This window comes from Tauraco erythrolophus, chromosome 3 (assembly GCF_009769465.1).
Source record: "Tauraco erythrolophus isolate bTauEry1 chromosome 3, bTauEry1.pri, whole genome shotgun sequence".
NCBI lineage: Eukaryota > Metazoa > Chordata > Aves > Musophagiformes > Musophagidae > Tauraco > Tauraco erythrolophus.
This window is the reverse complement of record NC_141467.1, coordinates 81761507-81788056: the sequence shown is the minus strand read 5'-3', so window position 1 is coordinate 81788056 and position 26550 is coordinate 81761507. Positions and strand designations below refer to the sequence as shown.

General features: G+C 41.5%; 1 protein-coding gene across 1 annotated transcript in view; it reads left to right on the top strand.

The window, feature by feature from the left end:
* SNX31 (sorting nexin 31) overlaps positions 1-23338 on the top strand; it is a 33565-nt gene extending 10227 nt beyond the window's left edge. The window contains exons 5-14 of the mRNA XM_086609495.1: positions 8165-8275; positions 11857-11947; positions 13561-13648; positions 15511-15580; positions 16120-16212; positions 16869-17072; positions 17591-17686; positions 19524-19601; positions 20650-20709; positions 23243-23338. Coding sequence (XP_086465621.1) covers positions 8165-8275; positions 11857-11947; positions 13561-13648; positions 15511-15580; positions 16120-16212; positions 16869-17072; positions 17591-17686; positions 19524-19601; positions 20650-20709; positions 23243-23338 — 987 coding nt within the window. The remainder of the gene's footprint in view (positions 1-8164; positions 8276-11856; positions 11948-13560; positions 13649-15510; positions 15581-16119; positions 16213-16868; positions 17073-17590; positions 17687-19523; positions 19602-20649; positions 20710-23242) is intronic.
* The last annotated feature ends 3212 nt before the right edge of the window (positions 23339-26550 follow it).

The following is a 26550-nucleotide window of genomic DNA, read 5'->3' as shown; positions in this document are numbered from 1 at the left end:
ACTTTAATTTTCTGGGAAGTGCTTGACATGTTCTTGGTGCTGTTGTAACCTTGCTTGCAGAGAGATGGGAAGCTTTGAAGGACTGTACCCTCAGTAAATTTGCGGACGACACCAAGCTGGGAGGCTGTGTTGATCTGCTCGAGGGTAGGGAGACCCTTCAGAGGGATTTGAACAGACTGGATCGTTGGGCTGAGGCCAATGGCATGAGCTTTAATAAGGCCAAGTGCAGAGTCCTTCACTTGGGGTATAAAAACCCCAAGCATCGCTATAGGCTCGGGGAAGAGTGGCTGGAGAGGTGCCTGGCGGAGAAGGACCTGGGGGTCTTGGTTGACTACTGGCTTGATATGAGCCGGCAGTGTGCCCAGGTGGCCAAAAAGGCCAATGGGATACTGGCGTGTATCAAGAATAGTGTGACCAGCAGGAGCAGGGAAGTGATCCTGCCCCTGTACTCGGCACTGGTGAGGCCGCACCTGGAATATTGTGTCCAGTTTTGGGCCCCTTGTTTTAAGAGAGATATTGAGCTCCTGGAGCGAGTCCAAAGAAGGGCGACTAAACTGGTCAAGGGGCTGGAAAATAAAACTTATGAGGAGCGGCTGAGGGCGTTGGGGCTGTTTAGCCTGGAGAAGAGGAGGCTGAGGGGAGACCTGATTACGGCCTATAAATACTTGAGAAAAGATGGTGGGGAGGTGGGGGAGGGGCTCTTTACATTAGTGATGGGTGATAGAACAAGGGGAAACGGGCATAAGCTTAGTCAGGGGAGATTCAGGTTGGATGTTAGGAAGTATTTCTTCTCTGAAAGGGTTGTCAGCCACTGGAATAGGCTGCCCAGGGAGGTGGTTGAGTCCCGATCCCTGGATGTGTTTAAGAATAGGGTGGATGAGCTACTTGAGGATATGGTTTAATGGGGATTAGGGATGGTTGGACTCGATGATCTCTAAGGTCTTTTCCAACCTAGAAATCTATGAAAATCTATGAAATCTATGAAACCAAGTAAGAGTTTTGTGACTTGAGAGCTCTTCACTTGCTATGTGTAATTAAGGTATGTGAGGGGAGTTCAGAAAGGCTGTAGAAACTAATGTGAAGTACTAACAAATTCTAGGAATGTTTTTCTTACATACTTCATAAATAAAAGGATACAGTTTATTTACAGTCTCTTAAGTTAATTCAGACCTACTGAGGTGCTCAAGACAGTGAATGAAAAGCCCTTTTCTGATTAGGGATTTCTTTTGTGAGAAGCAGTCTCTTTAGTTCTGATCCAATGCCCGTTATAGCCCTAAAGATAACTCCCAGCAAATATTGCTGAGTCTTAATTAAACTCATAACAGGTCTGCTAAAGAAAGCTAAATCCATCAGCAATGCCTGCAAGTTGCCCTCAAACACTGCCAACTGACTTTCTGACAAAAGTTCTGTCAGGAAGTAACTCTTCAAAATGCATGTTTGCAGTGTTTAAGGATGTCTTTTGGCATACCAGTATTGTGGGTTTCTTTTAACATACCATCAAAGGTGATGTATTATTTAGGTTTTTCTTTACTGCAAGCCCTCTTGGTGAAGAGGAGTGACTTGATAAGTACATGCATAATACTAGATAGATATGTGTGTGTGCTTATTAAGGCATGTGATGACTGTGCTGTCAGGAGCAGTCAGTTAACTATTTTGTAGAGTTCCATGTAGGCACTGAATTATACCTTAAATGTTAGTGCAAGGTTAGTACCTTCTCAAGACATAAAAATTAACCCAAATTTCTGTTCCACAATACAATGGATTTTCATACACAGTGTTTAGGTTTCCTGCTTGGCAAAGACAGTAGTTCTCTAGCTTTTTTTGTTTATAATTTTAAACTTATAATGGTTATGCTTACATAAACTACTACTTCATGATACAAATAGCAGTAGTGCTTTGTGTTCTTTCATTATGATAAAGCACAAACTCCTAAGAGAGATCAGGTATCTCTGTGAAAGACAGGAGTGCATCCGCTGTCATTAGCTATGCGCAGTGCCTTCAACTGATGTAACTGGCAGCTCAGTAAGTATTCATTTTGGCTATTAAAGAATCTCAGTCAACAAACTGGCTTTGTTGTGTGTGTTCCAGTATTTATTAGTATACTGTGACTTGTGAGATGTTTTATGGCAGAGCGAGCAGACTTCAGCATTGAAAGACATGGAGTGACGTTCCTCTTTAAAGCACCTCTGTGCTGTTCTTTCCTTCTCTGTTGTTGGAAGATGTGTAGGCAGCACTTAGCATCCTACACGTTGCTTAGGAGTGAAAACATAGTTAGGGTGTCAGCCTTACTGCAGCTTAGTGTTAAAACGAAACATTACCCCAAACTTGCTCTTGTTTGTTACATTGCAAGAGGGATGATTAATGAAAGATTCAAGAATAAACTGTTATTAAAATGATGAAATAGCATGTTCCTTTTCTGTCAATGGCAGACTGGTTTTGACTAGTCAGTCTTGGCTACCTGAAAAAAGTTAGTGCACACCTGTACAAGCAACCTGCCAGCTAATGTGGGAGAAGTGGCAGAGAGACTGCACCACAGGTGGCGATGAATGGGAAACAGCCATGTTTTTTGCCACCACAGCTGTTTATTGAGCACAGATCTGTCTGCAGGTAAAACGTGCAGCTTTTCTAATAGAAACCTTCAGTTTTAATAGAATGAGAAGATATGAAACCAGAGGTGAATGACATTGCTAGGCTAGTGGTTTTTTCCTAAAAATTCTACTGCTGACTTTTTTCACCTTCACTTCTATCCATTATTATGAGAGAGCTAGAGCTGTCTTCTCACGTAGTCTGCTAGTGCTTGCTTCATTTTCTTGGCTTGTTTTAAAAACAGCAGTATTTAAGCTTTTAACTGAAGATATTCATATATGCCACTGACTAAAACAGAAGATGTAAAGGAAGAATCAAACTGGATTTAAGACCTTTTCGGTCCTTATCCTGTGTTTTGCTTCTGAATGGAGTTATGAAGGGTATTCCAAGACCAGTGCTCCCTGGAGTGGGAGTGCTGTGCAAGGACTGTGGCTTTACTGCAGCTGCCTGACAGTGCTGAACATGACTCATCTGTATCTGCACTCAGCATCACACCAAGCAGCTATATGCCCTTGATCATATCTAACAGGGCAAACTTTTCCAGTGGGGACAAGCCCATGCAGGTTAACCCTGCTTTCCAGGCCTTTGTTTTTGCCCAGTACCACCTTTACCTGTTGCATAGGTTTCGGTTTGCTCCTTACAGCAGGCATGCTCTGGTTGTTTCCCCAGCAACCTAATCTTGTGGGAGAGGTTGTCAGGGGACAGCAGGGCTCCTGACACATGGGGAAGCAGCTTGGCACAATAGATGCTTTGCTCAAAATGAGCATTGCTGAAATATTTACCAACTCTATCATGTAGCAGAGTGAACAACCTAACCTATAACCTCCCTGCCCCTCCACTCTTCCAAACTCTGCAAACTTGGCCAGTGACCAAGCTGAAGAGACAGCTTCAATACATGCCCCACTACTGCCAGCACCTAAAGACAAATGGCACAGTTCTTGCAAGAAGTCATTAACAAGATGAGACCCTTGTGGTTGTGTTGTCTTCTCATTTTCATCAGGAGAAAGATAATATGAGCAGGTACATACATCCCTCTCAGTCTCACTTTAGTGCAGCTCATCTATGTCCTTGAATGTAATCTGAGGTAACGGTCTGTCTCTGTGTTGGGCACTCATGGAGTATGTGGTGTATTCAGGATGCAGCTGTGAGGACAGCTAGCTATTACGCATTTATGAATAAAATTGAGACCTATTTCCTTGCAGCAGCAGAGGTTTGGAGTTGGTGATCTAGGAGGCTGACCTTTTCCAGTCTGTGTTGCTGGTAAACAGGAGCCTTTAGCATGAGCAAAAAGATTTAGATGTTGGTGAAAGGACAGATGAAAAGTTTGAGTACTTGAGCAAATAGAGCCAACCAGTGCTTGATAACAGGCAAAAAGCAGTGTTCTTATGTGGTCCTTTGTCAAAGGACTGATATAAGGTGGTTTTCCGAGGAGCAAGCACAAGGCCAGGGATTGAATACCGTAAGAGAGCTGTGGAGTGTGTGCTATTGAGAGTGTGGGTAAAATGTAACTCAGAAGTCCGCAGGTGTTCTCAGGAATTGAAGCTGGTCTGATGATGGGCTGCATTTTCTTGGACAGAGCCCCTATCTCTGACCATTCAGCCTCTGCTTCTCTGCACTCACAACGCATTTACCATTTGTGCATGCAATGGAGGAACTCATGTTTGTAACACTCCTCTGGGCTCACTCGTAGTAACTCACAAATGTGTTTGGATGTGTATATACACAAACAGAATTCAAGCTGAGTAGCTACGATTTCGGCACTGCTGTAAAAATGTTATTTCTTTCATGTCAAACCACGTGAAGGTCTATTTCAAAGGTGCAGCTGACCAGAAATCTGAATTTAATGTGGGAAGTTTCCATACTTTCAGACTTTTATTGTGTGCTGGCCGGGGATGAAGGTTTCTGGCATAGAAAGTTCTGAAGAATTTTAATTCAAGGATATTTGGTTTATATTTGTTTTGATGTTAAGATGCAGTTCAGTCTCCTGACTGTGTGTGTGACCGTGCATCCTTACCAGCTCTGTATTATTCTGTGTTCTTGTATTAATCACTGAGCTGTGCTTCAAGCTACTGGGGCAGACGAGTGGGGAGTAGGCAGCAGTTCTAGATGTTTCAGGAGATTTTACCCCAGGTAATAGTGACAGTGTTAAGGGCAGAGTCAAATAAGCAGTATTAAGGGATTCAAGAAAGTGTCCAATTCTAGTTATATTGCATGTTCCCTGGATTTCAGGAGCAAAAGTGTAGGAAACATGAAAAGTACTACTGAACACATCCTGTTGCCAAAATAAAGTGGGTTTTTTTGTGGGTGACTGTTTTGAATAGATGAGACAATGACTCTAATGCTTTTTCTGAAACTTAAATAGCAGCCTGGGAGAAGATCTGAATTTTTCTGACTCGCTGCTGCAAATTTCCTTCAAAGTGTTTTTCTGTCCATTTTGGAAGTGGTTGGGATTGCCATGTGCACTTACTAAATGGATTATCACTAACAGTGATAAACGCTCTTCCCTTTGTATTTGTACTAAACTTATGCTGCATTCTCTTGTGTTGTTTTAGGGGCATGTCTGTATTTGTGTTTCTTCACTTAACACTGTCTTCTCCTGCCTTAGACTGCAGTTTCCTTCTTTTGTTTTTATGTAAGTAAATTTCTTTGGTCTCAACAATACTTTGCTGATAAGAGGACAAAGACAAATATTTGTAACACTGAACAATATGTGCAGTTTCTGGCATGGACAGTTCTGCTTTCTGGGGTAAAAGCATGTGAGAAAGTAGGGGGAGGGAAAAATCCCCAAACTCAACCGTTTAAGATAATTCTCATTTTTAGTTTACTGTGTCATGTGAGTAAAGAACAGTAATCAAAAGTTGGAGATAAGAAAGTAGGGGTTTTGTCCCCGAGACCATGAAATAAAGCTGTGCCTGTCAAATCAAATAAGATAAATTAAAGCAGTTTTTAAGATGACTATGGAAACTACTGGTTTAAGTATTAAAGTGATTTAAGTATTAATGGACCATTCTAGATGGGACTGAGGTGTTTTTTTTTCCAAAGACATCCTTTCTTGTAGATTCTCAATGTAATCTGCCTACTAATATGTTGCATGGTGTTCTTGTAGGACTCAAACTTCTTGGAAGTAGCTTGAAAGTTTAGATCATGCTTTTCTTCTTCCCCTCATGATTGCTATGTAATGAGGTGGCAAGTAGGTAGGGTACTGCGAGGTATGGCTTCCTTTGAATGGCAGAAGGGTAAAGTGACCTTTGTGTCTCTGACCCTGGGCTGCTACAGTGGATGAGGTGGCCTGTACCCAGGCTGTGAAAGCTGCAGGAGCAGCAGTGAGGATCTGGCAGATGCAGGTAAAGCTCACCACGTCCTTTCCCTATGGGAGCTTCAGCATTAGCAGCCCACACCCAGAAGTGCTTACTGCAGCGTGTGAGCCTTTGCACTCACCTTCACCCCCCAGCGCTGCTGAGTCCTGGGTAGTAAACTGGCTATATAGTGACCTGCCTGCTCTTTGTCAAGACTCAGTAATGAGCTACATGCCTTTATCCCATTCTTGCATCCCATGTTTGTTCCATGTTTCACATACGTTTTTATCACATGTGAAATGTTTCATACCAAAATATGTGCAGCAAAGGCATTTTTGAGGAAGTGTATGCTCCTTGCTGTTTGAGGAAAGTAGTAAAGCACTCAGGTAAGCACAGGACATGATCCTTGATGTAAGAGAGAGGGGCTTTTGTATTGCCACAGAATCAAAGTAATGCATGTTTTAATTAAGAAGAATGACTAGGCCTGTCTCTTGGATAAGAGGGAAATTAGTTTGGGGACAAAGATTAAATCTGTGTGAATCCTCAGAAAGACTTCAGACAGGGCATTGGCTAATGCCTTGAGAAGAGGTTCTCTTGTTCTTTAATACATGCAAAGAGGTGTGTAGGCAATGCAGCTAGGAGAAATAATGAGTGTCAGGAAAATCTCTGTGAAGCATGTTTGAAGAAGAAATATTGTTTTGGTTTGGTTTTCCTCAAGACCTTTTGTCCCTACATTATTCTACAAACCTTTGACAACGTGTACTGAATTTTTAAATGTGGAAGAAAACACTTTTTGTTTGCATTTGATCTTACCTTGAAATCACTCATAAACCAAATTTACTGGAAAATGTGGTCTTTCTGACCCAAAAAAGTTACCAGTCTGAGCTGAGTTAGTTAGTTGGAGTCATACATCCTAGCATGTTCTCCAGGTTATCCAAAGAGGGAGTCATACATCCTAGTGTGTTCTCCAGGCTACCCAAAGAGGGGTAATGGAGCACACAACATAAATGTCAGCCCTGCAACCCTGCTTTTGCTGACATCACAGGACTCAAGAGGTGCTCCTGTAGACAGGCACCATGAAGACTCTACAGAAAGATACCAAGAATACTTGAAACCTAAGGGTTCCCAGGGAGTCCCCCATGTCTTCTACCAGGCTAGCAAAGGTGGATACAAGAAATTAAAATTTAATGTTGCATGCAATATGTACAATTACAGCACTTTCCTCCACTACAAGTCTCAGGGGAAGTACCTTTCCTTAATTAATAAAAATGCCAGAAGGACCATTGCTGTCCTCTGATACAGGACAGTCAATAGGAAGAGCAGCTGCAGCGATGAATTTCTGCCACCTCATCCAGATGCATCCCCAGGGGAGTTCTCCAACTAGTCTCCATCTTCTTGAAACAAGTAACTGACTTCTCATGCATAGCAAGGGACATGGGGCTTTCTGAGTTTGAGCTCAGGAAATTGTTTCAGGGATACAAAAACTCTTGATATAAAACCAGTGAAGAATACCTCATTCCTATGCGCTCCCTTGCTGTTAGAAGTGTGTGCTTTATTTCTAGTCTGACTGCGTGTGTCATCAGCTGACAGCAAATGGATCTGGCTTCTGTACTTTATTTTTCCAGATTGCAAAGCACCCCTCTATTATGGGGTAAGACAGTTCTCTAGGTCTAGACATAAGACAGTGGCTCTAGACATAAGACAGTTCTCTGAGGTCACTTGTTTGAGATCTGTGTTCTCTTGACCTAAATGCTTTCAGGTTTCTTCTTTATAGCTCCTCTTCATTTGTGGTGGTTTTGAACCTTGGGCACTGGCACTCCACAGTATTCCAGTAGCAGTGGCTCTGGTATATTAGGATACCATAGCCGCATTTTTCTCACTGGAGAAATTTCCTATTTATAGGTACAGAGATGCATATTTTCCTTTTGGCAAGACTGTGGCTTTGAATATTCACATGCAGCTGTTTACCCACCTCCTCTTTTGGAGTCTCTACTTCCTAGGACAGTGACTGCATCATTCATACAAACACTGAGACACTAGGTAACCTGTGCCCAGCTTAACACAGAAGTGATCCTTCTTTAATCCTGCAGTATCTCCCCACTTGCTGTTTTGCATGTGTTTTTGTCATATGCAAGCTTTAACAGTAATTTTAGTAACTTACTGTTTAATAAAGAGTCATCTCAATTTTACTTGGGTAAATAGGGAAATGGAGCATCAGCATCTTCAGAAGGGCTCCAGCAATAAGGAAAGGAATAAACCAATGTTCTGTTTCTACTTAACAGGACACATTTAAGATCCCAACCCAGAGAGCCTTTTTGGATGTTTACCTCGCTGATGGCAGCAATATTAGACTTGATATCCAGACATCGGACACTGCAGACAGAATATTAGAGGTAATGGGTTTATAGAATTGTGCTGAAATTTTCTATTTGTGAGAAATGGGCAAAAATGAAGATAATTTCAGTCGGGAAAGGAGAAAACTTCTATTTGAAGAGACACAAGAGTATCTTCTGTGGTTTTTGAGGGGTGTATTGTACCAGGTGCGAGGGGGGTGGGGGACATTGCTGATTTTGCAGATAGGATTTTTTTTGTTCTTACCTTTGGCCAAAATTTACCTCTTAATGTTATGTGCCCTCTGCTTCTATGCCATTTGGCTGTCGAGTTCAGGTTTCCTTCGGATATGGTAGAATCAGAAAATATATACTGTTCCTTACGGAGATACATTCTTAATTAATCCCTGCTTTGGTTTAGCATAGTGTGGGTGAAGTGCTTGAACACTGTAGTCATAGAATCATAGAATGGCATAGGCTGGAAGGGACCTTAGAGATCATCTAATCCAACCTCCCTGTCATGGGCAGGGACACCTCTCAACTAGATCAGGCTACTCAAGGCTCCGTCCAACCTGGCCTTGAACACCTCCAGGGAGGGGGCATCCACAACCTCACTGGGCAATTTATTCCAAAGTCTTACCACTCTCGTACTGAAGAATTTCTTCCTAAGATCTAATCTAAATCTGTTCTCCTTCAACTTAAACCCATTTCCCCTTGTCCTATCAGTGGACGCTCAGAAATGATGGTCTGGTCTTGGCTATGTCTTAGCTGGTGCACTGCTGTTAAAACTTAGTGTGCAACTGCCATGTCTTGTTTCTCTGCACGCTTCTCCTTTACTTGTTTTGTGTCCCTTGATGTTTGCTCTGAAACTGTGGGACTTCCTTTGCAGGACTGGTGCAGTTCTAGCACTGTGGCTCCGGGATGTCCATAACAGCTGTTGCAACACACGCAGTAAACAATTGCTAGTCGCGTTTTGAAACCAGTAGCAACCAAATGTTGTTTACACAGCTGGCTGGCTTGTGCTAGAAACTTTCAGCTGGGGTTCCCTTCTTATGCCAGGAGAGGAGGAGCAGCAGTGGCTCTGCATATTTTGTGTGTTTGCACATGTGTGTGCATGAGCAAGGCTGAAGCCTCTTCCTTAGTTGCCCCCATTTCCTAATCTCAACAGCAATAAGAAAGCATACACCTGCCAGATGGGTATTCTTCTTTGTCGTGGGAATCTGAAATTTCCTCTCATCATACAGAAAACCATGTTGTGTATTTCTCTTGTGCCTTTTCAATCTGAGTTTGTGGAGGTAGTTCTCAGCTGGCCATGTGTACAAGTGAGCTGAACAAGTATTTGCTCTCCTCTGTCAAGCTGACGTGTACTAGTCTGGCCGCAGAACTATCTGTGCACAGTTATCTTGAGTTGGGTAACACAGAGTAACCCCTTGCTGGCTTTGTTCTGACATGGGGTTTGCACCACCTGAGGTAATGCTGGGGCCAGTTCTTCCAGGGGAAGGTAAGTGTCAGAGCTGGCCTTAGACCTTGCAACCGGAGACTTGTAGGGTGGGAGATGCTGAAGGCAAAAAAGTGTTGGGGGTAGCATGGAGATAAGAATTTTGATTTGGGGAGAGGGAAGTAGGTGCTAACAGGGTGGAAGAAGTAATGAGGCATTTTTAGATAGGAGATTTGCATAGGGACCTTGAGCAAGGAAAGGATTTGCTAATATACTTTAAAAAATACTAATAATTTGGCCTTGATAAACTTGTCAGTTTTGCAGTGGGTCAAGGTAATTTCCAAGCCAGATAGTGGTGTTGTATGTTGCTTTGTATATTGCATTTATATATGTTTAATGTTTACATGGCACTTTAAAGAAACAAGGACATTTGAAATGCTGCAGACACCATTTCTTCTCTTGTGGTCTTAAAGATGAGATAGGACTTTTAGGAATTATTTAGCTTTTGTTCTTGTAAATGTGCTACCACATTCACTGTTCTTTTGCAACTCTCGCTCCCTAACATCCCGGTGTTTAGGCAGCATATACCAGCTTGCGCTTTGATCCAAAAAATAAAATAAGTCAAAATCCTACTGAATCTGAGATCTGTGTTTGACATTACTGGGAAATGCCATCTGGTATGATTAGTATTACGCTGCTAAGGGATAACACACTGAAGCTCTGTGGCTAATTTCTTAAAGTAATTTGTGGGGACTTCTTAGCACAGAGGCAGACAGAATGAAAGACAGTGCTGCCAATATTCACTTTCTTGTCTCTTGTGTTTGGACTTCTGAAACTTTCTTCCCATTATATACCTGGTGTCTGAACTGAGTGTGAGGCAAGTGATTTTTATGCTCTGCTGCCCTCTCTGGTAACAGCCCTGGTATTAACAACGAAAACCTCATGAATGTGTTTTATAATTTGAACTTGCAACAGTTCTTCCCAACCTATATTTAGCTTTGGTGTCTACTTTTTTCCATGCACAAAGACATGTCTGCTTTTTAAACCAGCTGATACAGCTGGAGAAAACCTTCTGAACCGTGGGGATGATTGAATTTACAATGCTATCACTGTGACACAGAGCCAGAAGTGTTTTGGGATTGGCACCTTTTGGAAGAAGACTGAAAACCAGTACTTCCACTTTATGCTTAGACAAAGAAAGTCCATGTTCTCTGACCAAAGCATGACTCCTCTATCAGGTTGCACAATCCAGATGAGCTGACAGGAGTATTCTCAGGGGTGGAGAGTTTTCTTACACTTGCCACACCACTTTCCTGAGCGAACTCAGGAGATTATAGTCACTGTGGAATTTAAGAATGCTCTGATAACACTATGCTCTTTTAGGTTATGGGTGCTTTAACTTTTTCTTTGTTCTTTCAGGACTTAAAGCAGAACAAGACAATTGCCCCAGTCTGATTCAGTGGTTTCTGTGCTCACCGCTGTTTGATTTTTCTGTCCCCACTATTCCATTGTGCAGCTGGTCCTGCAGATAATTTCTGCATTTTCTGTTGGTGCTACTTCTGCCCTCTTTCAGAGAAGATGTAGAAGGGCCACAGCAAGCTAAAAACAATCCAAATGTCAAGCTGGATGGGATTTTTTCCTCCTTGTGCACTGTCAATAATGAAAGCTCAACTGAGCTCAAGTCTGCTCTTGTCAGGAGCTTTCACACAGAGTTGTAGAACCCTACAAGTAAGACTCATGCTTCCAGTAAAGGGGCAGGACTTGTAGATATTTCCTAGAAAAACAAGAGGACTCTATCAGCTTGGAAAATACATGAATCTTGTAAAAGTACATATTTGTGATGCTCATGAGCAACGTTGTTAGCTCAGAGCAAACAGTGCTCACCGTACAACAGTATTTGAGGATTTAGTAGTAAAGATCTGAAATAACATGGCAGATGCCTTGTGTTAGAGGATACTTAAATGCATGGCAGAGGAGTAAATATTTTCTATTTTATTAGATTTTTATGTTCCTTTAAAACTTACGAAACTCCTCACAGACTCAAATGCTGCAATATGGGAATGGTTATATTTGCTTTTAAATGAGCATTTAAATGACACATAAGGGAAAATTTAAAAACAATTAAGTTCCATTAATAGACATTGAACATTTCTTCTTTACTCATGCTAATAGATAGCTAGCCTTCTGACCTTCTTTGTTTTTAAAGGTTGCATTGTGCGAGATGGGGCTATCAAGAGAACTAATAAAATATTTTAGCTTATTTTTCTTTCAAGATCATGATGACGGAGCACTCTCTGGTAAGTTCTACAAGGTGCTTAACTTAGCCCTCCCTTGGATCTTTTTTTTGTTGTTGGCTACAGTGACTGAACCTGGAGCCTGAACAGAGCTTGAATGAGCCTGCTCGGGCTGAAAGACTCATCCAGTCTGAAACTCCCTCAAGCCCTCTCCTCATATGGAAAGAGTGGTAGTAGGGAACAAAGCATGGCAATGGATAGTGTGGTGCAGGGGGGAGGCTTTCAAATGTGAGTATCATGTCCGTTTCAGTTTACAAGACATGTAGCAACTCTACCACATGGGAACTATTGAGTGTGTCTTCTGGGTAGGCATTAATCAGATGGCCATACCTACATAAAACAGTTCGTAATTTACAGATCACATGCTGAATTTAACAATGGGACAGGAAACTCTTTTGTTATATTTATAAACAATGCCTGTGGCTGACTTTCCTTTATATCATGAGACGTTTCCTTTCTTAACTGTCAGAAAGCTAAGTTTAACCATGATGACACTGAACAAGCTGTAAATCAGAGTAGTAAGTCTCTTCGTGGTCATAAAATGTGAAGAGGCTTTTATGTCCTCATTGGTCTGCTGATGACCTGTTTCCCGTGTGGATGGGTGTGTGGATGGGGCTGGATCCAGGCCCGGGACTGAGAAGGGAAGTGCACACTGGAGTGTGGCCTTGACAAGTCATTTAGCTTTTTCCAGTGTTCTCATTGTCATAAAGATGTTAATGCTTTTCTGAACCATTTCAAGATGAAGGTCCAGTAGTAAACTTGGGCTTACGCAGTGGGGTAGGAACTTTACTGTCAGTGTCTATTGTATTTATCACTCCCCTACCCCCTTCCCTCTGGCTGTGAAAGGCATCTCTGAGTACATAGAATCCCTGGCTGTTGCTATGTCTCAAATATATCTGGTATAATGCATTTTATATACTTTTCTACTGCAGTTGCAGGTGGATTTATTTTTGCCTTGTATTGTGATATAATCAGATACAAAGGAGAACAGAAAAGTTTTTTCAATGGATTACATTTCTATGTATCTTTTATATTCCTCACAAATACATAAAGTCCAAATGTAACCCACAGTCCACTGCCAAAAAATGTTTAGATGCCCACATGCTTAAAATCACATGTTTAAGTGTTCTGCTGAATTGTGGTATTGGCTTAGAAATAAATGTTTACATGTTTGGGCCTTTAGACTTATTTATTTATTTGTAAAGTGAGCGAGAAAATAGTGACTTCTGAAGAATGACTTGCTGTACGTTAAGTTACACTGCTCTTGTCTGGTATTCTGTTCAAGAAAAGCACCAGCCCTGGAAGCTTGCATCCACACATCCTTTAAATGCAGAAATATCTAACCTGCTTAACTGTGTTTTGAGAGAAGGATATTCTGTAAGAGCTCAGTCTAAAGGAGTAGAGATATTATGTAAGTAATAGAGCTATGTAAGTTTATACTCAGAAAATCGAGGAAGATAACTAAGCTGTCACCTTACTTTACCCCTGACTTTATGTCCGTTAAGTTCTTTTTCTTCTCCAAAAGTACATTGCTAACCATCACTAACTGATGTAGTGAAATAGCCCAGTGACTTTCATATATTTCACCAAATGTCTCTGTTTTTTTCTTTTCCCAGTGGTGAAAAAAGTGGCAGAATTTGAAATTCCTTATGTGAGTCTTCAGAGCATGAAAGAGTTGCACTGTAAGCTTGGGATCAGAAAGTGGTGAGCAAGAAGCTTAAGAGAAACTACCAAGAACTACTATGAACAGAGAAAGAAATCCCTTGAATAACTTAGTTACAAAGTCTTCAAGCCTCAGCAGCTCGACTGTTTTACTCTGAGGCAGATTTGTTATGGGAATTGACTGGTTTCTGTGGCCCTGAACGTTTTAAATTTTATTATTGTAGTATTCCTGAAGTGTCCTTTACTGTAGCTAGCTATTTATTCCCTCTCTCAGAATCTAGAGAGGTGCTTTGTGGCTGCCTGCCTCCTAATTTGTATACCTGCATAACACAGTGACTACAAATGGGAACATACCTATAAACAATAAAGAGAACTTCGAGTTCTGAGTTGCAAGCGGCAACTCTGGGCAGAGATGCATTACTTTTTATCTGAAGTGCTCATTTCTATATACTAATGCACATAATGCCTGAGGCCGTAACTCGAGCATTTCTTTTGGTAAGTGGCTTAGCTTAAGCACTTACTGACCACTCTTTCCCTTTCATTTGCTTGTCCCTCGGGTTCCTCCTTAGTTAGGCTGGTAGAACTGTGTGGGCAGACATGGTGAACTGGACTGGCGAGCTAACCTGGCCTAAAAATAAGTTGCTGGCTGTTTATTTGATTTTGCTGGCCTATTTTTGGCCTGGGTCAGTTCCCCAGTCTTGTTTGCTGTACAGCAAACAGTTGTGCTGACTTGTGGGTGAGGATAAACCCTGGGGACAGGGATTTTGGCACTAAAGTCTTGCTTGTCAAGCAGTGCCCTGACAGTGCAGTTAGGCAGTATAGCTGAGCCAGTCCAATGGATCACTGCTGTGGTAGTGGTCTGGGCCACTTCTCCCTACAATGAAAAAGGAAAAAAGGGAATAGATTTTTGCATGTTTAGTTAGTTACATTGGCTGCATCAGATGGACGCTAGAGCAAGGACTGTCTTTGGGAGCACAAGAGGAAGAACAGACCATGCCTTTTGGTGGCAGCAAGCAAGGTTGCTTGGGTTGAAGGTACACAGAAACCTGTTGTTTCTTGCTTGTAACTTGTCTGGCTTAAATCTACTGGGCTAGAGCTTGGCCTCTACAAGGCTTTCTCTGTTTCCCTATATGTGCCCTTATAAACTGCAGAACCTAGCAGCCTAATGAAAGAACTGCATGGTTCTAAGCCATGACAAAGTGAGTGTCTGAGTAGATAGTTCTCTGTCTAGCACTGCTTCAAAGCACAGAGGTTGGAAATGGCAGTCCTGGGTTGTTTGTGTGCTACAGGAAGTGTATCGCCTGTGCAACGCGAGTAATACCGCTGTACTAGCTCTGTTTGTGCTGTCATGTAGACTTTCCCAAGCTGTTTTTAAATAAAACGGCTCAAAAAAACCCCTGCTAGCTGTTACAGCATGGCATTTGGGTAACAGAATGTTTAACTTGCTTTGTTGCTGTACTGATCTGATCCTGCAGCTGTTCTGCAGTAGTTGGTACTGCAGCTAGCTAGCTCAAGGCCAGGTCTTGTATGTCAGCACTGCAGCATGGCAGTGGGTCCTCTGAGAGTCTTAACTTTTATGTAGAGAAACCCAGAGTTGTTTGAGAAAAGGAGGCAGAAAGTTTTCGTTCTAAATTGTAACTGTTGTGTTTGGTACCTCCAAAATCAAAGTGGAGAGACTGGATAACCTGACTTTAGTTTATTTCCTTTCTCCTACAATGTATAAAGAATGAGTATAGTAAGCACTGTAAGGGCACAACTGGTTTTTATTCTGTTTGTTTTTTTAATCTGGTAAGTAATAGAATCTTTCTGGGTTGTGCTCCCATCATATTTAGCTGAAAAATCAAAATGCCATATTTAGAAGCATATCTTCATATTTTATTGCTTTTTCCCTTGGCTTCAAAAAGGTATATGGATCCTTCTGTTGACACACTGCTGATGGATTGTAGAGCTTCACTAAATTTGCTATATATGCAGGTAAAACCGAAAGGTCTTTATAATTTTAAAAGTTAACTTTCCCACATTAATTTAATTTTTTATGCAAATTCTTTAAATATTTGTAAATGGTTCCTCTTTACCACTGCTTTGTTGCATCTTTGAGTGCTGGATATAGCTGTTGTTGATCATATTTCTTTTTTTTTTTTTTTTTACTTCAAACTCATGTACTAGAGATTCTAACTTATCTGTGTTTTGTGCCTGGGAAAAGTATTACACAAAAACGACCTATTTAGATATTTGTCCACTCTGTTTTCAAGTTCATATATGTATCTGTGTCTCTAATATGTAGGCACTCTGCCACGATATGAGAGCATTTGATTTCTGAACTGTAGGTATGTTCACTAGCTTCGGAAACAATTAAGGAGGAAAGAACAGTGTAGAGTGAACTTGTCCCATAATCAAAGGCCTTGTTTAAAAAAAAAAAACAACTTTCTGTGTGTGTGTGTTTCTGAATGTTTGTGTGTGAAAGGAAATACATTTTTGCTGACTCTTTTGCTGTTTTTAAAAATTCTTTCAAGGCAATCCAGGAAGTTAAGAGCAATTGGATTAAACCAACAGAAGGGCAGATGTGGGAACTTGAATTTCTACAAAAAAATGCAAACAAAGCAGAGGTAAAATGGTATTTTAAAAACAATATAAACAGATCAAAGAAGTGTTTTTTGAAGCGATGATATTAGAAGCTATGACTTTAAAAATAGAGCATGGTTTTGTGGAGTGGTTTGAACTAGAGGCCCAGGTCTCCCATCTCCTAGTCAGATACCAAGCCACCAAATAGAAAAGGAGGTTTCCATCTCTGCTAGCATTTTAAAATATCCCAACAGAATGACTTGGATCCCAAGGGCTAGCAAGAAGTTTTTGACTGTGAATCCTAGTTTTCTCTATTTGCTAAACTCGGGTTCAAAGGTTTGTCATCCAATTTAGGAAAGTGGATGGAAATTCAGACTGCTAGGACTACCGTTCTCAGTATTTCTTACTGATTGGTTTTATCTCTTCCCATCATCATATCTGATAAGCATCCAAAAGACCCAGCTCATCATATCGAGTGGAAAAAAAAAATAAATTAGTCTAAACTGTGAGGACTATTCTCTGAATCAAGCACTGATATATTGTGGTGAATCTATGTTCTCCCAGGAGAAAGAGTATTAGGAATCTAAAAGATTTGCCTTATAGCTCTTTCCCACCGCTGCGCGCACACCCCCCCCCACCAAATCACTAGATTTCACTTGCCTTTACAGCAAGTTACTTCAGTTCTGTCTTTTTGGTGCAGTTCCTGGAGCTGATCCGAGAAATTCAGTTCTATGGATACGTACGGCTTGATCCTTGCATTTGTGACTATCCAGAAGAAGGCTGCTCAGCTGACATCTATGTCGGCAATAATGAGATTAACTGCTGCATAAAATTGCCTACTAGCCAAACCAAAGAGGTCAGCTTTAAAATCAACAGGTTAAGAAGTTGGCAGGTTACTTTTCTTGTAAGTACTTCACTGACTTTGTGTCTGAATCCATGTTCTCTTCATGAAAACTAAGGTTGTCAGGGAAGGGCAGGTCTAGGGGGGGAAGGAAGTGGTCTGTTTTAAATCCTTCCCATTTGCCTATGTTCCTTTCCAAACCTATTCTGAAACATATTCCCCTGGCAGCCTTTACAGCAGTAAACCATCTAGCCTGACTCTGCTATGTTTTTTCCCTTCCCTGGCATTCCATGTCATACTTTACCTGCCTCTTCGCTTTCCTGTTGGAGGTAAAGTTGCCAGAGTTTTGTGTGGGAGCAAAAGAACTACTTTAGTCAGCTTTAGGCTTGTAGACTCCCCCATCCTACCTCCCAGTTGTTCCCTCCCCCAGGAGAAGTGTTCTGGTACAGCTCTTCAGCTGTTTTATTTATATACTGTATAAAATTAACGTGATTGACTAATTCTGATTTAAGGCTGAACTCCTTAATGCTGTTTTTAGCTGTTTGTTCTGTTCTTCGTTGGTTGTTTTGGGTTTTTTTCAGTGTGCTACAAAGAATGGTGAAGAAGACACTCTGGAGCTCAGATTTGAGTACAATGATTCAGGCACATGGCAGTGGATAATTTTGTACACAAAACAGGTTAGTTCTCAGTCCTTTTAGGAAAGGATTAGAGTAAAATGTCATCTTACAGCCGTAGGGGATCTTCAGAAGTGGTTAGTCCATCTCTACTAGAGTGTAGCAGCTATGCTTTCAAGCAGGTTAGCCTAGGGACAGAGTTATCTGGGGAAAAGCATTTGAGTTTCTAGTATAAAGGAAAGAGGACTTTTTTTTTTCCATTAAAGAGAAATGTCTAGCACTCAGCAGGAAGCCTGGGAGGGAGTGTGAAGAGGTGCCATTTATTTACTGAACTCAGTATCCAAAATCATTAATTGGTCAGACCTACTTAAGATCAAAGGCTCCCATTCACCACAATAAATTCTGTTATTCAAATATAAATACATGCCATATTAAGAGGTTAGTGAAGGGTGTGAACATGTGACATCATAAATATTTTTTTACATATAAATAATTCTTAAATTTAAGATTTTATAGGGTGCCATTCCTCCCACTATTTTCAGACAGCTCTTTAAAGAGAAAGTTATCCAGGAATTCAAGTCATCCATCTGTGGTTATGCTGCCTAGCAAATAATCTAGGCTCTGCAGTATCAAAGACAGCACCAGTCTCAGTTTAGGTACAGAGCTTCTATAAAAAGCATAGAGCCTGTCATTCAAGTAAACTGCTTTTCTTGCCTCTGAGGCCCACCCAGCAGCAAATAAGATTTTTCAAGTAAAATGAAATTGCTTAATTTCTCACATGTGACTTCTGAATTCTGGGGTGATTATACAGTTCACACAGCTATCTAGTTAAGTGTTAATTTCCTGCCATGATTAAGTTAACATGAGCCATAAGCAACAAGGTTTCTGGTTTCTTTGCTGCTGGAGGACAAAAAAATCTAGGATTACCTCAGTATCAATTCTCCTGTGAAATCTATTAGGGTTGTGGTTGGTGTAGTGACATTGATTTGAAAACCTGTGTCCCACTTTCCTCAGAAGTGTGAGGAAGAGCTAAAGGCCAGAAAGGTGCCGCTGCGTGGAAGAAACAAGGATTTGATCCAACAGCCCACTGCAGAAAATTGAAAGGACTAGATGATTTGGAGCTTAGTCAGAGATGGCTCCCCCCTCCATTACTGATCTCGGAGGATGTTTTGTCTTTGATGCATCTCTCAGTGCTTGACGTCCTACCTGAGATGCTTCCTTTTGGAGAGTAAGCAGTAAGGTGCATTTCCAGGGTGCAGTTCAGACTTTAACTTGGGCTGCATTGTCCCATGGAGTTGTACATGCTCACTGAACAGCACAGGGAACTAAGAACTCCACTCCTCTCTGAGGTGCCTCTGCTAGATACCTAATAGGTGGGATGAATGTGTACTGCTCCGTTCATATTAGCCGTGGAAGATGTGTCTCTATGAGCTGGTCTACAAACAGTTGCGGCCATCTTGTGTAACCACTGGGGCTTTAATTTTCAGTGGTGCTGAGTGCCTGTGACCTCCAGCTTGCTTCATTTGTTGACGTGATTTTGCTGCTGATAGTGCCACATTTGATTAACCTTACTTAGCCTTTGGTGTGATTTGGCAGCCTCTATGGTAGGAGCAACAGATAACAGAAGAGAGTAACTTGCCTCACAAAACCCGTCATAAAAATTCTTATTCTCCACTCTGAGCAGTGCCGTGAGGGTTAGCTGTGCTGAGGCTGGGCTTTAAGCAACTGCAGCTAGTTCGGTGCACTCTCAGAAAGTTAACTTTACTCTGTAGTTAACACAATTAGGGAAGTAATAGTTCAGTAGTTAGGGACTGTAATTTTCTGGGGGAGGAGGAATGAAAGAGTCAAGTACATCTTTTAATAGAAGAAATCAGAATGTTCTCTGGTTTATCCTCTTTAGGCCTTTTTGCTCAGTAGCTGCTTGAAGAAAATGGTAGCAGAACAGATGATGAAGGCGGCCAAAGAAGGCCAAGAAATGGTGAGCGTGTGTGTGTTGGTATCTGAATTTGTATTTAAAAGAAATAAGCCTGCTATTCTAACACTCTTTCAAATGTGCTGAGAGAAGTCACAGCACACTTGAGGAAAAGGATCTTGCATGTTCCAATATTTCAGTGCAGAATTAATTGGCTAAAAAGTACATCTTTGCTCAGTTTTACTGAAATAATATTCTGAATGCTAAAGATGGTTTATCATTGCAGTTGTAATAATCTGTTTTGCCTTTTCTTTCCTTGACATTAATTTTTGCTGCATATGATAAAGGTTATCTATGGCATAATTTTTGTATGTTCTACGCTACCCTGTTGTATCCATTTCTGGCTTTCAGTTTTTCACCACTTCACTTGTTTGCTCCATCTGCTGCAATGTTAAACCAATTTGAGATCTGTGACATTAACACTGAGAAACTTTTTGGTTTTAAATAGAAGTGTTAAAAAAATAAAAATCTGATTTGTAGCTAAAATACTTCTGCTGTCTTTTGTGTAGGCCTTTAAGGATGAAAGTATGTTTAGATACTTGTTATTTTTAAAAATAATTTCCAGCATTAATAATGCCTTCGTTTTAACCTTGTGACATCTAAAAACTTTGAATTCAGTCTGCTAACTGAAAACTTCTGAAAAGGAAAAAGGAAAGGAACGTGTGTAATCTTCTAGACCCATGCTGATTACAGTGAGCAATGAGGCGATGAACAGCTTGTTATTTCATAGCTTTAAACTACAAGTAATTCGGAAAAGACCAATTTTAATCTTGGAAAAGATTTGATCTCTTCCATTCTAAGCTTATTTGTAATGGAAGTGCAGTAAAACTTTAATTGTGAAGTTGAGCACTCATTACTTAAATATTCAGGTGTTGGTAGTACTCAGGTAGCTTGGACTAAAACAGAATTATAAGGGAAGGGTAAATATGTCAGTTCATTTCCTACACTGTTTCTGCTGGGTTTAACTGAATGCTGGTTTGCTCAGTGTATTTCATTAGAGTACTTGAGAGAGCATTTAAGCTTATTGTAAACTTAAATTTTTCCATCTGTTTAGGAGATCGAGATGCCTGAATCGATGAAGAATAATAAGAAATCCAGCATCCAACAGAAGCAGGTTAGTGAGTGAGAAATTGTCTCCAAAATTTAAATACAGTGTGTCTTGCTTGCTAGTGGTGTTTAGCCCAATCTCTGGTTTTGTGGTTAGGGAGACTCCTGATAAATTTAGTGGGAACTTCTTTGGGTAGGAAAAGGAGCTAAACTTGAATTTGGGAAGGAAGAAGGCAAGAAATATGTCTGAATAAAAACTGTAGTTTCATGGGTTTAATGACAACTTGCTTCATTTTATTTGCTTTCTGCAAGTGTTTCTGAATGAGGCACCTGAAGTTTACGGAAAGCCAGAACATAGACAGAGGTCGTGTGTGTATGGCCACATGCAGCTACTGATGTACTTTACAGACTTGTACTTGGATTCCGCACTGGGATTGTTTATGCATTCATTTTTCCCTGTATTTGGGAATTGTACTCATTTGCAAAATTTGTCATGTTACATATGTATACATATACATTCCTATCATGTAAAAGATGTCATTCCAAGTTCATTTGCTAGTCAGTAATCATAGCTAATAGTTCCTTAATAGCTAAATGGCTAAAAGATGTTGCTTTTCCAAGTCATTTGTTGAATATGAGATAATAAACAAATGGAAAGGGAATAATACAAAGTGAATTAAAATAAATACTTCTATTACAATGTGTGATTGGCCAAAGGAGGAAATACTTCTAAAAGAGGAAACGAAAATCTAATCTGAATTTAGAAAAAAGTAATGCTATATCTTCAAAAACAGTACAAAACCAATCACTAACTGCTCTTCAATAAGCAAATCGATTAACCTCTGCAATGAGTTTTCTGGCCCCTTTCTTTTAAGTGCTCCCTACTCTTCGCTGCTGGAGACAAGATTCTAGGCTAGATGTGGCCTTCAGTATTCACAAATAACTTGCAAATGATGATAAGGGAGACAAAACCTTCTGAATAGACTTGCATCTGTGATGAAGACTGAAGGAAGCGGTTCGGTGGCTTCACTGTGGTGTAACTTCAGCAAGGACTAAGTTGTGTGGCAGTCTGGGCTTGAGGCAATTGTTCTGACTTGAACATACTTTAAAATACCTCCTTGTTTGTGAGCGAGATGGACTGTGAGTGCTCCCTCTGAATTTTTGTGAGAGCAGCCTTGGACAGGGCAACATGAAACCACTGAGCTTATCAGCTGTGTCTTGGTGGTGCGTCTCGCTGCTAACATGAAACTCAGTGAACTAAGAAAATTACATCTGATAATTGGAATGGAGTTGTTTGTTAAAGCAAGGTATACTGTTGCATTGAACAGTGATAGTATGGCATGCTATGCCTCGTTTTATACAGCAAGCTTAAACTGGTGTAGGTCTTTGTGCACCAAGCTGTGTTATTAGGCAATTAATCTTAAACCATGGTTAAATGCCGTGATTGCAATATTAAGGTTCTGAAGACTTCCCTTTCCTATTCCTCTATTTTTCTTAGCAAGATGCTTGAAAAAATGTATTAGAAGCATGTCTTTGCACATTCTCATTTGAAAAGGTGTTGAGTTGGGTCTTTATAATTTTGCCATTAGTATCCCCAAGAGTTTTACAAGTCTTTGCTCCATGTTGGTGGAAAGGTTGTTAGACTGCTGTCCAAAGACACTGAAAACATTCACCAAATATTTTCTTCTGACTCGTGAGAAGAAAAACTCAACTTTGGTTTTCTTTGTGATCCTGTAGCAGTATACTGATACTACTAGATCAGCATAACAGCCTGTAAAGTCTTGTTTGAATAGACAATCTAGTGCAGCAGTAAGATTTAGTAGGAAAATCAAGAACAATCTTTTGAGATAATGATTTAACTAGTATGCAATAAGTGGACTTTGCAGATAGCAAGGCTGTGGTGTAGAATGTGCTTGCATCTAGGCAATTTTGCTGTTATGTCTTTTAGAAATCCTGCAAAAAGAGGCATGAAATAACTTCTACAGAGATAATCTATGCAAAATTTGGTTCCAGTTCCTAATGCCTCAGTGTTGATTAATGCAGCATGGTTGCCATAGCTTTGTGATGGACACTTTTAGTAGGATTTTTCATGACATTTATTTTACATATATATATATACACACACGCAGTTTGCTTGCTTATACCTGCCAGGTGATGTGGTGTTAGGAAGTTTCAGACAGTGCATAATACCCTTTAGGAAAAGCAGAGTTGAAAGGCATCATTTATGCAGGTGTTATGGTTAAAGTTAAGAATGTGTGATTAACAGTAGTCAGTCTGATTCAGAAGGGCTAGGAGGCAGTTAAAATACCTGCACATATGTCCTTGTGGCCACTGTAATGCCAAATAACATGAATGTCCACACATTTGGAACTGCCATTCAATCTGCACTACGTTTAATACGTTGCAGTAAACCATAAGAGCAGAAACAACTGTCCTTGTGTCCTAATCTAGCAGAAAGTCTGTTCTTTATGAAATGCCAACACAGAGATCAACCACTGCACCTGAACAGTATCGTGTCAGTTTTTCTAGCTTATGTTTGTATCTATCTATAACTATTGAAATGCATGTACTCTCTTAACTGTTTGTTTGTTTCACTGCAGGTAGTTCATTCTGGTTTTATATCAAGGAAACAATTTTTGGTTAGGCCAAATGAAGACAACTGTGTGTTTGAGAAAATTAGAGAAGAGGACCTGTGATATCTAATAAGTTACTGTCTTTCAAAATGAATTGTCTGGGAAAAATAAACCCATTGTTGAAATTTTGAATTATACGGGCAAAACCCCCCAATTTTCAGTGTAATTCGTTGCCTTTTGTGTTGGGTTTGTGTGGCAAGGTTTTGTAGCTGGGGGCTACAGAGGTGGCTTCTGTGAGAAGCTGCTAAAAGCTTCCTCTATGTCCAACAGAGCCAATGCCAGCTGTTTCCATGATGGACCACCACTGGCCAAGGCTGAGCCCATCAGAGATGGTGGTAGCACCTCTGGGATAACATAGTTAAGAAGGGGCAGGGGTGGAACCAGCAATGGCAGCTGGAGAGAGGAGTGAGGGTATGTGAGAGAAACAACTCTGCGGACACCCAGGTCAGTGAAGAAAGAGGGGGAGGAGGTGCTCCAGGCACCACAGCAGAGATTCCCCTGCAGCCTGTGGTGAAGACCATGGTGAAGCAGGCTGTCCTCCTACAGCCCGTGGAGGTCCATGGTCAAGCAGAGATCTACCTGCAGCCTGTGGAGGAGGACCCCATGCTGGAGTAGGTGGATGCCTGAAGGAGGCTGTGGTCCCTTGGAAAGCCTGTGCTAGAACAGGCCCCTGGCAAGACCTGTGGACTCATGGAGAGAGGAGCCCACACTGGAGCAGGTTTACTGGCAGGACTTGTGACCCCACAGGGAACCCACGCTGGAGAAGTCTGTTCCTGAAGGACTGCACCCTGGGGAAGGCACCGTGCTGGAGCAGTTCATGAAGAACTGTAGCCTGTGGGAAGGACTCGCATTGGAGAAGTTTGAGGACTGTCTTCTGTGGGAGGGACCCCACACTGGAGCAGGGGAAGAGTGTGAGGAGTCCTCCCGCTAAGGAGGAAGGAGTGGCAGAGACAAGGTGTGATGAACTGACCACAACCTCCTTTCCCTGTCCCCCTGTGCTGCTGCAGGGGAGGAGGTAGAGAAAATCCACAGTGAAATTAAACCTGGGAAAAGAGAGGGATAGGGGCAAGGTGTTTTTAAGATTTGGGTTTAGTTCTCATTATCCTTCTCAGATTTGACTGGTAATAAATTAATTTCCCCAAGTTGAGTCTGTTTTGCCTGTGACAGTTTTTGCTGAGGGATCTCCCTGCCCTTATCTTGAGCCGTGAGCTTTTTGTTCTATTTTTCTCTCCCCTGTCCAGCTGAGGGGAGTCCAGCTTTGGTGGGCAGCTGACATCTAGGGGGTCAACCCACCACACCTTTGCAGTGTTCTTTATAGTATTTACAACTCTAGTGAACCAGTTCAAATGGGTGCTGAGAATCTGGAGACATCTTGTGTACCTGCTTTTTTGGCTTTTCTTCCCTCAGACTGAAATGTTGGGGTGGAAAAGGGAAGGCTTAATTATAAACAGTGCTATGATGTTAGAGGGGAAAAGTATTTACATATTAGTTTATAATATTTCTGTGAGTATTGGTGTGATTAGTGTGTTGGCTGAGCAGGCAATTGACATTGTCTGGAAAGGGCACGTATTTCCTATGGTCATTCCCCTTACCAGGACCAGTCATTCCATTCAAGCAGAGCAGACCGTTGTGGTGCCCTTACTGACCTCCCAAGATATCATCAGTGCTGATTCAAAAGCTGCTGCGCTTTGGAGAATGAAGGAATTAATGTGCTCTCTGGCACAGCTGAATGTGTGTAACTGCATCGGAAGTTGAGCCGTTTTGTGCCGATGCCACTAGGGTAAGCAGGTACCTGATGCAGTTGGATAAAGGTAGACGCACCATTAACCACATCACTGAGTTACTTGCTACTGCAGGCAGACTAAGGTGCCTGACCTGTGATACTCTGTACCAGGCTTGAAGGGTCTTTGATTCTTCTTACTGGTCTTGCTTTGAAAGGCAGGATCAGGTGTGAGAACAGGGGAAGGAAAATTAAAACAAAAACACCACACAAATATTTTTGAGGAGGTCAAATAACTTCAGCCCCTACTTTTTTTCTTTTGGCTTGTTTGCTTTCCCCATTTACTTATGTCACGTTAAGGCACAAGGTCAGACCAGTAGAGGTCAGGGTGCAATTTGACCAGTCTACCAGCTTCCCAAGAAAGACGAGACCCTTGTACCAGACCCACCTGCCCCCCCTGGGCAGCCCATGAAATTGGAGGATGTTTGCCTAACCCGTTCAGGCACCCTGCCAGCAGCACAATGGGCCAAATCCCTTACAGCAATTACGAAGTTTCCAGAAACTTATATATAAAAGTTTTATTACATATTCTGGTGACAGGATACAGGTTCAAAGATAGCCAGTGGTAGGGACTGACTGCGAAAACAGATTTGATTTGGAATAATATAAGACTAGAACTGATCAGTGATAATAGTCAACAGCTAGCAAGGTGTTAGTAAGTAAGTGCACATAACACAGAGCTCTTACCCAACAGGCGTCCCTATGGGGGGGAGAAGAGAGGTCCAGCCCGTCGACTGATCCCAGACATTTCAATGGAGGGCTTCTCCCTGATATCTCCCTTCTCTTTCACCATTTTATACTATTTCTTTACTTTCAGGTGGACCTTGAGTGACTCTAGTAGTCATACATACCTTTGTTAGGATTGGTGTAAGTTTTTCTCGCTTCGATTTAAAGGTATGGGCTAGAAGAAATTCAGGGTGCCTGCTCGGTGAGGGGTGGTTGCAGGCCGGAGGTGGGTAGCTTTTGAGGTGGAGGTGTGTTTTGGTATTATAATGAGCAAAGTTCAGCTGCAGGACACGATTTTACCATTAGTGCTGAGGCAGCAGTCGCAATCCATCTTCCTTGATGGCAATTAGATGGTTATCTTCACCAGATGTTCATTACCCCTGATAACGGATAAGCTGTGGTACTTCTGTACGACCCTACTCCCCACTTCAAGGACGCTGCTCATTCCATCTGACCAGCAGGCTCTGTCTGTCCTGGGAGCAGCAACTGTGTCTCACCTCAAAGCTGCTCTAATATTACAGCCTTTGAGCTGAACTTTGCAAAGCCGTATGTCTCCCTTTTTCCCAATTTCGGTTATTATCCCACAACTTAACCTCACAGAACCTTGGTGCTGAAGAGACTCCAGGTGCAGAGGAACTGTGTACTCCCACGTGAATGTTTAGCTTGCTGATTTTTGTGGTGTTATGAGGGTAGCAGGCACAGCAGTGTCAGAAGTAAAGCTCCCCTGGGAGGCAGTTTTACCAACTTTCTGGCATTTCATTTATTTAAC